Source organism: Hylaeus anthracinus, unplaced genomic scaffold (genome assembly GCF_026225885.1).
Source record: "Hylaeus anthracinus isolate JK02 unplaced genomic scaffold, UHH_iyHylAnth1.0_haploid 0, whole genome shotgun sequence".
Classification (NCBI taxonomy): Eukaryota; Metazoa; Arthropoda; class Insecta; order Hymenoptera; family Colletidae; genus Hylaeus; species Hylaeus anthracinus.
The window spans coordinates 12,606,102-12,617,329 of record NW_026533254.1 but is presented as its reverse complement, the minus strand read 5'-3'; the positions used below and the strand labels follow the sequence as shown (position 1 = coordinate 12,617,329).

At 38.6% G+C, this 11,228-nt stretch overlaps 4 protein-coding genes across 7 annotated transcripts in view; 3 read left to right on the top strand and 1 right to left on the bottom strand.

The window, feature by feature from the left end:
• LOC128896994 (dihydropteridine reductase) overlaps positions 1-11,228 on the top strand; it is a 73,014-nt gene that overhangs the window by 21,308 nt on the left and 40,478 nt on the right. The gene's annotated exons all lie outside the window — the stretch shown is intronic.
• LOC128893070 (uncharacterized) lies at positions 920-3,274 on the top strand. Its single transcript, XM_054153830.1, has 4 exons — positions 920-1,340; positions 1,673-1,921; positions 1,995-2,530; positions 2,602-3,274. Exons 1-4 carry the CDS (start codon positions 920-922, stop codon positions 2,674-2,676), a joined length of 1,281 nt encoding a protein of 426 aa, XP_054009805.1. The 3' UTR covers positions 2,677-3,274.
• On the bottom strand, positions 2,977-6,314 carry LOC128896844 (heat shock 70 kDa protein cognate 4-like). The gene is made up of 4 exons (XM_054160354.1): positions 6,155-6,314; positions 5,409-5,622; positions 3,846-5,090; positions 2,977-3,747 (listed from the first exon to the last, which is right to left on the bottom strand). The coding sequence occupies exons 2-4, from the start codon at positions 5,611-5,613 to the stop codon at positions 3,239-3,241; spliced, it is 1,959 nt and encodes a 652-aa protein (XP_054016329.1). The 5' UTR covers positions 5,614-5,622; positions 6,155-6,314; the 3' UTR covers positions 2,977-3,238.
• Positions 5,629-11,186, top strand: LOC128896811 (DNA mismatch repair protein Mlh1). Of its 3 annotated transcripts, none has more exons than XM_054160321.1 (10): positions 5,629-6,145; positions 7,856-7,982; positions 8,052-8,115; positions 8,183-8,382; positions 8,460-8,688; positions 8,761-8,962; positions 9,123-10,326; positions 10,401-10,464; positions 10,537-10,735; positions 10,800-11,186. In XM_054160321.1, exons 2-10 carry the CDS (start codon positions 7,870-7,872, stop codon positions 11,090-11,092), a joined length of 2,568 nt encoding a protein of 855 aa, XP_054016296.1. In that variant the 5' UTR covers positions 5,629-6,145; positions 7,856-7,869; the 3' UTR covers positions 11,093-11,186. The 3 variants fall into 3 exon arrangements, with proteins under 3 accessions (XP_054016296.1, XP_054016287.1, XP_054016303.1); XM_054160312.1 differs by lacking the exon at positions 5,629-6,145 and adding an exon at positions 6,892-7,707; XM_054160328.1 differs by lacking the exons at positions 5,629-6,145; positions 7,856-7,982 and having other exon boundaries at positions 8,079-8,115; positions 8,164-8,382.

Genomic DNA, 11,228 nt, shown 5'->3' with positions numbered 1-11,228 from the left:
CACACACGCACACACAAACAAACAAACATAAAGAGCAAAAAGAAGTAGAGAGACGAAAGAGTCTTAAGGAACATTTTGCGCGTATTCTACGCGACTCCACGTATTAAATACTCGCGAGCGAATCTTATCTTTATCACTTTAAAGCGACCCGAACGGAACCGAGGCGCGAACACGCGCACGATTCCCCGTCGAATCGATCGCGATCGAAACGATCTCCGTCGGCGTTAAGCGAGTAATTAAACAGAATTATATCGTCGCAGCCCGCATAAATATTATTCCGAACTAATCGACTCGACCCGCCGCCTGATTTATAAAAACCAAAGAAATATAAATAAAAATGAATGGTCGATGTTCGCCAGCGTTATCGTTTTATCCCAATTTTAAATGTTTACTGTATGATAAAATTGTAATATAGTCGTTGGGCAAATAAAGCTCGTTTTTCGATATAAGTATCACATATATGCACGTTGCAGAACCTCGCACGACGTATCCTCGATAAACAGCCGATCGATGTGGAATTTTTTTTTTTATAATAAACATCAACATGGAACTATACTTTAAACTTCGTTTCGTTTCGCCAGAGACGGCCAGGTCTGGTCGATATCAATTTAGCTAATGAACACACTCTTCTCAGGGTTAATAAATATCATACATTTTCTTTAAATTTTCATGAGTCCCCATATCGCCACAATCTGAATCTAACAACGGAAATTGTGAACTCACGATCTACCAGCAGAACACTCCATGGTGCTTTAAGACCAACACTCCTGGCCAAGCGTGAGCGAGCAGAGTACACGATATCCAACCTAATTCAAACTTGGAGCTTTACTACTCAACTAGTACAGAGTTTCATAACAATTTCATTTGGTAAGAAGTATCTTTCAAAAGTGCGTGAAAAAGTTTCAAATTAAGTACAAGAATGGGAGAAGACAACCAATCGAAACCAGAACGAACCCTACGCCCCATAATGTTCGTCTCCTGGCTCCTGGGCGTGGGCGTCGCAAGGCCCAAAAAGTGTCCTAAAGCGTTCACTATGATCCTCCACGCACTCCATTTCGGCGTGTGCACGGTGAGCGTTGCATTCGCCGCGATAGACTTCGCAGACTTCCACGAGGTGTTCTCGAGCGATCTATTCGAGATCATGTACTGCGTGAACGAGGTAATCCGCCACGTTTCGGCGTATTACTATGTCTGCCACGTGATACAGCACTACGACAAGTGGCCTGCATTGATGAAGATGATGGAATCGTTGGATCAACACATCGGTACAGAGGTACCGGTCAATGAAAAAGCCGTCAAGATCAAGCAGATCCTGGCTGTTCTGACAGTCTGTTTGCTAGGTAGGAGTAAACTCTGACTAAAGCTCGAAGTAAAAATTCCTGGAGTCATCAAAGTAACTTCTTTTAACACGTCGAGTGCCAGGCTAATAATCGTGAAAATTCCTATTCAACTAAAATTGCGTTTCTATGCAATTAGAAACGACATAATTTAACATCTGCGGAAGTACTTATTTTTACGATCCCTTTAGAATTTACTAATTTTATCAAAATTAATTTCTTTTCAACATCTCACTTTCAGAATTAATTTATTTATTCCTAAGTGTAAATCCTTGTCACCCATACGTGGCGATCAACGTGTTAATTGTTCCTGATTTTTATTGCTGTGTCGTCAGGTCCTGTATCGCTGACAGCGCACGTTGTCTACTACTACTTCACAGCACCCGATCAGATATACGCGTCCGATTTGCTCCTTTATTACACGATTGCGCAGACTTTGGCGAACAGTTTCGTGTTCGATATCATCGTATACATGATCTGCCAGCGATTCAGGTCGATCAACGCGACGATCGAGCGAATGGATGAGAAATTAGGCGCTCCTTGGACTGCCTCGAAGATTCGGAGGATCAGAAAACTCCACTCTGGCACGTAGACGAATTTATTCGTGGACTCGTCGAGTTGCGCTTTCGATTTATTTCAAAGACTATCTCTTTGCAGAAGCATGCTCCGTGGTAGCGACGGTTAACGAAATCTACGGTATAGATCTCCTGTTGTGTTCGACGAACGCGTTCGTAACGGTAGTCGCGAAGCTCTTCAGGATCTACATGAGCGCGAAGGAACAGCAAAGTGGGTTCATTTTCTTGAACAATGTCATCTGGTTGATCTACGGTCTCCAATTCGTTGTGATGTGTTGGGTGTGCACGTTGACACATCGAGAAATAAATAAAATTGGCCTCTGCATAGAGGAGTTCGCGTTGAATACACAACACTCGTCCAAGTTTAATAGATTGGCACCCTTCAGGAGCTTTCGACAAAAGGAACCGACATGGTTGCAGGTGTACGATGATCGATCCGACCTGTATCGATACGCGGTGAATCTAAACGGTTTTGGAATGGAGAGCCTTCCGAGAACGGACTTCGATCGCGACTGCGTTCGAAGCGAGACCAACGACTTTATTTTACAGTTGCAAGTATGTCGCGTTAAATTCACCGCCTGCGATTTTTTCGAAATGGACAATTCCTTACTGACGAGGGTAAGTATAATTTAAATATTAATCGTAATTTCTACTTGTGGGGAATGTTGATTTCGCGACACTGTTTTCAGTTTATCAGCGTTATCACCACGTACCTGATCATTCTTGTACAGTTCTACGAAACCAAGGAGCACAAAAATCGTTGAAGTCTCAGTGTTAAATTATTGGCGAGTATTCTAAAGTAAAACGTATTCATCGTCGAATTTTAGTCTTTAAAATACAAATTTGGAAATATGAATCTAATTGTTAGTTATTAAATAGTAACTGTTAATATAGGTATTAGTAAGTGCCTCTGGCAACAGGCAACCAGCTCCGACTCGCGCGCGCAATGAGTTGCCTGTCGCCAGGGACACTAAGAAACAACCGAATGGACCAACACGCGTATGATCGTCTAACAATAAGGATCGACAAGTGTTGGAAACCATACGAAATTATCAATCACAATATTTTTATAACAAATGAAATATTCTTTATTTAAATACTTTCTCACAAAAAAGTTCCAATCTCTGGCATATTACAATATTTGTTCATGTAATTTCAGTGATATTTTAACAATCGGTGAAAGTCACGAATATCCCTGAGATCTCACAAAATGTATTGGTGTAAAAAAAAAAAGTTACAGGAATCTATGTGAATAATGTTATATGACGTTAAATAAATAACGTGGAATATGAAAATCTTTGGTGCTTTGGATGATGAACGACTGCTTTAATCTACTTCTTCGATCGTTGGGCCCCCAGCGCCGCCACCTGGAGCACCACCTGGTGCACCACCTGGGAATCCGCCGGGTACACCACCTGGGAATCCGCCTGGTGCGCCACCACCGCCGCTCTGGTAAAGTTTGGTGATAACAGGTTTGCAGACAGATTCCAATTCCTTTTGCTTGTCGGAGAACTCGTCCTTTTCTGCCAACTGATTCGCGTCCAACCAGGCGATGACTTCGTTGCATTTGTCGAGGACCTTCTGTTTCTCGGACGCGTCGATTTTATCCTTGATCTTCTCGTCCTCCATCGTACTCTTCATGCTGAAGCAGTAGGACTCCAAAGCGTTCTTTGCGGAAATCCTGTCGCGTTGTTGTTCGTCCTCGTTATGATATCTTTCTGCCTCGTTCACCATCCTCTCGATATCCTCCTTGGACAGTCGACCTTTGTCGTTGGTGATCGTGATCCTGTTCTCCTTTCCAGTTGACTTCTCAATCGCAGAAACGTTCAGGATACCTGAAATCGTTACGCAGGGTGTTAGTAAACATTGAACAATACGTTCGAAACAATGAAATGAGTAAATAAAACAAAAGTTTGCTTTGCTGTATACATACCATTAGCATCAATGTCGAATGTAACTTCGATCTGAGGCACACCTCTAGGGGCAGGCGGTATACCGGACAGCTCGAACTTGCCGAGAATGTTGTTGTCTTTAGTCATAGCTCTCTCTCCTTCGTATACTTGAATGAGTACGCCTGGTTGGTTATCCGAGTACGTGGTAAAGGTCTGAGTTTGCTTGGTCGGTATTGTGGTGTTCCTCTTGATCAAGGTGGTCATGACGCCACCGGCTGTTTCTATACCCAGAGACAATGGTGTTACGTCCAATAGCAGAAGATCTTGAACAGCTTCGGACTTGTCTCCGTGAAGGATTGCTGCCTGCACAGCGGCACCGTAAGCAACAGCCTCATCGGGGTTGATGGATTTGTTTAGTTCTTTGCCATTGAAGAAATCTTGAAGTAGTTTCTGAATCTTCGGTATTCTTGTGGATCCACCGACCAGAACGATACTGTGAATTTGACCTTTATCCATCTTGGCGTCTCTCAAAGACTTCTCAACCGGGTCCAATGTACTTCTGAACAGATCCGCGCATAGTTCTTCGAACCTGGCCCTCGTGATCGATGTGTAGAAGTCGATACCCTCGAACAGAGAGTCGATCTCGATGCTAGCCTGCGTCGACGAGCTCAGAGTTCTCTTCGCCCTCTCACAGGCAGTTCTCAAACGCCTAAGGGCTCTCTTGTTCGAGCTCAGATCTTTCTTGTATTTTCTCTTGAACTCCTGAACGAAGTGGTTCACCATGCGATTGTCGAAGTCCTCTCCACCCAGATGAGTGTCGCCAGCTGTCGATTTTACCTCGAAAATGCCATCCTCGATAGTCAAGACAGACACGTCAAACGTGCCACCGCCCAGATCGAATATGAGAACGTTCTTTTCGCCTGCAGCCTTCTTATCGAGACCGTAGGCGATCGCAGCTGCGGTCGGTTCGTTTATTATTCGTAAAACGTTTAAGCCAGCTATCGCTCCCGCGTCCTTCGTGGCCTGTCTCTGTGAGTCGTTGAAGTACGCTGGGACGGTGATCACTGCGTCCGTGATGTTCTTTCCCAAAAATGCTTCTGCCGTTTCCTTCATCTTCGTCAGAACCATTGACGACACTTCTTCTGGGAAAAAGGTCTTAGTCTCCCCCTTGTACATAACTTCGATCTTCGGTTTTCCACCGTCGCTCACTACCGTGAACGGCCAGTGTTTCATGTCGCTCTGTACCGTTGCATCTTCGAAACGACGACCGATCAACCTTTTGGCGTCTGTGCGATTAAGAATTAAATATCAGTAAACATGTTAAAGGGGATAAGAAAAATTCAGTAACAGGAAGAATAATGAACGGTGAAAGGAAAATTTAGGTGTATAATTATCTGGTCTTCGTGTTAGGATTTTCAGCGCTGCTTCATCTTCGCTTCGAAAAGCCCTTCTTTTATACGTTTTTGATATTATGTCATTTTACTGTTGTCACGGTACAAGATCAAATCACGAATATACAAATTACGAATGTATTACGTAAGAATGAAACAGCTCGAGAAATTTCGGGAACGATCAGGATTCAAACTGTGTTTTAATTCACTTACCAAAGATGGTGTTGTTCGGATTCATGGCGACCTGATTTTTGGCCGCATCGCCGATCAGCCTTTCGGTGTCCGTGAAGGCGACGTAACTCGGCGTCGTTCGATTTCCTTGATCGTTGGCAATGATCTCAACTTTGCCATGTTGGAAGACACCCACGCAGGAGTACGTGGTGCCCAAATCAATTCCAATTGCTGGAGCTTTAGCCATGTTTTATAGCTGTAAGCAAAAATAGAATGAGTCAGACAACGCGTTGGCGACGAATGGGTAACGCGTCCTTGCTTTGTCGGTGCCAAAACAAAAAATCGTCGACTCGTGTTCCAATTTACAGAATTCAACGAGAGAATCTATCGAAATGGTCTAATAATAATATGTAGCAATACGTAACACTAATCTAGGATGTGTAAAGTTACAAACATGGCTGGAAGAACTCAAACGTATTAATTACGTTTAACATTTTCGTTATAAGCCCCGCTGAATCGACGATAATAGAACATGAATCATCATGCCCGAAAACCAAAGATAAACCGAAAACGAAACTCTATGAAATAATTTACAATCTTTAAAACAATCGAACTAGGGCGAAACTTAACGGAAATTCATTGATGACGAAGCAACTTCATTGGTAACGAGGCAACTTCACGGTGATGTCTCTAAACGTTAACCTTTGATATCTCGAGCACTTCGGAATACGAAGAAGATTCACTAATCAGAAATATACGAGCTTCCAAAATGTAATTAGGTAACTCACCTTTTGTTTCGTTCGTTTGTTGTATCTCTCGATAAACGTCGCAGATATACTGCACTTGAGCACTGTTCAACAATGTTCACAAGTCGCTTGCTAAATCGTATCTGACTGCGCCACGCGTCGCGTCCCTTTTAATACACCGAATCTCACGCTTCGAGAAGCTTCTGCAGCGACCGTTCGCGGCAACTTCATGATTCAACAGCGCGCTCCCATTGGCTCGAAAGTCTCGAAGCGTCGAGAGAAGGACAGACGTATCGAAACAAGGAGCAATCAATACGAACGCGAAAGAGGAAGAGAGAGAATATTAGCGACGTGAGAAACTACACGAAGGTGCTGGAAGATTTCGGTTATAATTAGGACTCTAAATCTTGTTTATCCGAAAACTGACTTGCCAAAATTATGCACATGAATGGCATTGGAGATACTAACAACTATAAATGATTTTTTTTAGTACTTGGTATTTAATTTAATCATTTATAGTTGACTGACTTGCCAAAATTATGCACATGAATGGCATTGGAGATGTGCTAACAACTATAAATGATTAAATTAAATACCAAGTACTAAAAAGACTTTTTAGTCTAAATTACGATGCAAAATACAAAATGATTTCAAAGAATGTGCCAGACTCTGAGAATGAATAACGTATTTTTTGGGAGTGCTCGGGTCTTCTAGAAGAATCGTAAAAAAAAATATTACGCAATAACATAACATTTTCTGACGAGAATCTGTTGTTTTCAATACAAATGTATGATAGATTAGATTACATTCATTTATTTAATAAATGAAGTCATTAATCTCGTTGAGTGATCAATTCACAATTGGCGAAAAATGCTTTAGCTAACTCTTAAATACGATTCTCGCAAATTCAAGATAGTTCGATGATCGTTTAAAAATAACTGTCCATAAATATACCATGCTTGTACAGCAACTTATGTTACATCTTATTTCAAATGCGTATTCTAATTTAAGAACAACCGAATTTGTATTGGTGAATTAATGTAATTGTGTTTATAGGTGCTATTACATCACGATCGATACATTTACCGTTACTAAACTTATTAATATATGAATACGTATACTAACCGAAAAGAATATTTAACATAATCAGAATGTTGGCTAAGGAGATTATCTATAATTCGAACAATGACTTGATAATGCAGGTACTTTCTCGAATCTTCTCTCTCCGTGTGGAACTTTCCTTCAATGACAGTATCAACGAAGCAAGGATAATACTGCAATTATGGTCAAAACCGTAGACTTCGAACAAATCTGAAATTTGTCAATTTGTTTGTCTCGTTTCCTATTTTGAACATTTTCTAAAGAAACGCGACAAACGTATTCGTAAACTTTAGATTTCGAAGCCTAGGGTCTTGTCCATTGCTAGGACCCCATAAATTCGAGAAAGTTCGCCATCATTCCTTTTTTCGATGTTGGCATTCTTTATTAGCTGGACGAATTTGGCGGGAAGACTGCAATGAAAACACAGAAAAACTTCCACAATACAATGCACAACTTCTGTTCCAAATGCAAAATCCGTATTCTTTGGAACATAAGTGCTTATTTTCATTTATTTTACATGAAATTGAATTACCTAGCATCGTAAATATGCCCATGGCAGTAACTGCGACATATTTACGTATGTACTTATTTACATCCATTATCTCTTACGTACATTTTCTCGAAAATTCAATAAAAATCTAGAAACATCATCGAATATGAACGCTCCAGGAAAAATTAAGAAATTAGATAGCACCGTGGTGAATCGAATTGCAGCTGGCGAAGTAATTCAAAGGCCAGCAAATGCATTAAAAGAATTAATCGAGAACAGGTGAGCTGTTTGAAACATCGTAAACATTGCGTTTCTTTTACGCTGCGAATTTAATCTCGAACGTTTCAGTCTTGATGCAAAAGCAACTAATATCCAGATTATCGCTAAAGAGGGAGGATTAAAACTATTGCAGGTACATTTTTTATTAATTCGAGTGTATAAGTAAATGTAATAAATTTAGTACTTGATATTGTTCTCAGATCCAGGACAATGGTACAGGGATCAGGAAGGATGACATGGAAATTGTTTGCGAACGATTTACCACAAGCAAATTACAAACATTTGAGGATCTACAAACGATATCAACTTTTGGATTTCGTGGTGAAGCCTTATCAAGCATCAGTCACGTAGCACTTTTGACTATCACAACAAAAACAGCTGATGAAAAATGTGCATACAAGTAGGTAAATTATAGTTAGAAGGAAAATAATAAAATGTAAATAATTGTCTTTTAAAAATCTCCTTTATTTGCATTAGAGCATCATACATTGACAGTAAACTAAAAGAACCTCCTAAAGCATGTGCTGGAAATCAAGGTACTACTATAATGATCGAGAATTTATTTTACAATGTTGCAACACGAAGAAAGGCCTTGTCAAATGTACCAGAGGAATTCAACAAAATTACAGATGTAGTCACAAAATATGCAGTACATAACCCAACTGTAGGATTTGTATTGAAAAAACATGGAGAAATAACACCTCAAGTATTTCAATCTTCATAAACTGATATTATACTATCATTCTACTGTAATAACATTTTTTTTTTAATCACTTAGGTGCGTACACCACATAATTCTACAAAAATGAATAATGCAAGAATACTTTATGGCAATCCTGTCTCCCGTGAATTATTGGAAGTGGAACTTACAGATGATGCCTATAAATTTAAGATGCATGCCTTAATAACAAATCCCAATTACACGAATAAAAGAATGATATTTCTTTTATTTATTAATAATCGATTGGTAGAATCTTCTTGTAAGTACAAAATGTTAGAACAAGTTTCATTCTCTCAGGTTCGTTCTAGAACATTCTGGACATATCTTAAAAGAGGTCTAGAATATTCTTGAGTTGTGTAGAAAATTCTGGAAATTGTAGAAATTTCCCGAATGTCCTCACGTCCTGTATCTTGTTCCAGCAATTCGTAAAATGTTAGAAGAGCTTTATACTTTTTATCTTCCAAAAAAGACCCATCCATGGTGCTACATATCATTGGAAATTGATCCACGAAATGTTGATGTCAATGTACACCCAACAAAACACGAAGTGAAATTTCTTCACGAAAATTCAATCATTGAAAGAATGAAGTTTGCCCTGGATGACAAATTGTCTGGAAACAGTGCTTCTAGAACATTTTATGTACAAGCACGTTTACCTAAGGCAGATATTACTAAAGAAGTTCTAAAAGAAGTTCTACCAGAATATGAGAAGGACAGCAGCGATAAAACGAAAAAGGTGCGACCTCAAGATATGATCAGAACTGATGCATCTGATCAGAAATTGGACAAATTTAACTTCACTATTCAGACACCAATAAAACGTACTAGAGACGAAAGTAATGCCGAATCCGATAAACGTATAAATACTTCCGTATCCAACGAATCGAAATTAAATGAAGTAGATACCGATAAAAGAGATCACGCTAATGATATCTGTGATGAACAAAAAGTAGATGAATCAAACTTTGATGTAGCAAAAGTACAAAAAACAAGTACGCCATGGAGTAGTATTGTAAATGATATCAGTCCTGCTACATCATCAAAAGTAATAGTACCTGATACTTGTGATATAGTTACACTTGCTGAACATGACAAAGAGAATAAGACTGAATTATCGGTTGTACAAGAATATTTTCAAATTTCACTTAGCGAATTTGAAGAAAGTACAATGGATGATTTTACAGAAGAAAAATGTATCGACACTGTCGCCGAAAAAGCACGGAAACAAGTGCATCAATATTTTGGAAGTAAGAGTACCGCGATAGAAAAAGAGCCTGCCGAAAAAAGTAGTCCTCCTAAGGAAGAAACAAAAGTTAATGATAAGAATGATAAAAATAATAAGTCGAATGATGATACAACTAATGTACCTATATCGACAGACACCAATGACAATAAAAACGATAACGATGACAGTAAAGAATTTAAATCCTACTCAATAAACAATTTTAGGAGAGAAGTAAAATTAACAAGTGTTTTAAGATTACGTAAAGAGGTAGAAGACGAGTGCCATGAAGGGTTGAAAGAAATTTTATCAAATCTAACTTTTGTCGGCTGTATAGATCAATCTTCTGCTCTTATTCAGAGTGGAGTTAATTTATATCTTTGCAATACTACGAAATTGGCGTAAGACTATTCGAAAATATTCATAAAATATTAATAATGCGTACGAATAATTAAGTTGTATTTTGTTCATTTAGGGAAGAGCTGTTTTACGAAATTATGCTTTATGATTTTGCCAACTATGGTGTCATCAAATTTTCAGTATGAACAAATTTTAATATTTACAATAGACAAAATTATTGTCATTATATTCAAATTTATACTAATTTTTAGGAGCCAATCCCTTTAAATGATTTAGCCATGTTAGGATTAGACACAGAGGAAGCTATGTGGACAGAAGAAGATGGAGATAAAGGGGAATTAGCATCAAGTGCTGCAGAATTATTATTAGAAAAGGCAGACATGTTGAAGGAATATTTTTCTATTGTTATAGATAAGAAGGGAAAATTAAACTCTTTACCAGTATTATTAGGTGAGTAGTATTTTAGCGAACCACTAGTATTTAAACTATAATTAAAAACAATTTTTTTTCCCAGAAAAATATTTTCCATGTGAAGCTGGTCTTCCTCTATATATACTACGTTTAGCTACCGAGGTTAAATGGTCATCAGAAAAACCATGTTTTCAAAATATTTGCAGAGAAACTGCAAAATATTATAGTCAAATGAATCCTACACATAATACTCATGACTGGAAGTATATTACAGAACATGTTTTATATTCTGCAATTAAAGAAAGTTTACTTCCCCCTAAGCATTTTAGTCACGACTCAACGATATTACAAATAGCCAGCTTGCCTGATTTGTACAAAGTTTTTGAAAGGTGTTAGATATATTTGATAAGTAGATTTTTATCGAAATTGAGTGAAATGAACTTATTATATATTCATACTAGTAGGCCTGTAAGATGGTGGTTCCCATTAAATTATTATTTTGAATCCTTTATTTATTTAACGATCATATTTT

Coding starts and splice junctions, on each gene's coding strand:
- LOC128893070 (XM_054153830.1), top strand. CDS start 920: ATGGGAGAAGACAACCAATCGAAACCAGAACGAACCCTACGCCCCATA. Junction 1,341..1,672: donor TCTGACAGTCTGTTTGCTAG/GTAGGAGTAAAC, acceptor CTGTGTCGTCAG/GTCCTGTATCGCTGACAGCG. Junction 1,922..1,994: donor GATCAGAAAACTCCACTCTG/GCACGTAGACGA, acceptor ATCTCTTTGCAG/AAGCATGCTCCGTGGTAGCG.
- LOC128896844 (XM_054160354.1), bottom strand. CDS start 5,613: ATGGCTAAAGCTCCAGCAATTGGAATTGATTTGGGCACCACGTACTCC. Junction 5,091..5,408: donor TCCGAACAACACCATCTTTG/GTAAGTGAATTA, acceptor TTAATCGCACAG/ACGCCAAAAGGTTGATCGGT. Junction 3,748..3,845: donor ATTCGACATTGATGCTAATG/GTATGTATACAG, acceptor TAACGATTTCAG/GTATCCTGAACGTTTCTGCG.
- LOC128896811 (XM_054160312.1), top strand. CDS start 7,629: ATGAAAACACAGAAAAACTTCCACAATACAATGCACAACTTCTGTTCC. Junction 8,963..9,122: donor TCGATTGGTAGAATCTTCTT/GTAAGTACAAAA, acceptor ATCTTGTTCCAG/CAATTCGTAAAATGTTAGAA. Junction 10,736..10,799: donor CTCTTTACCAGTATTATTAG/GTGAGTAGTATT, acceptor TTTTTTTCCCAG/AAAAATATTTTCCATGTGAA.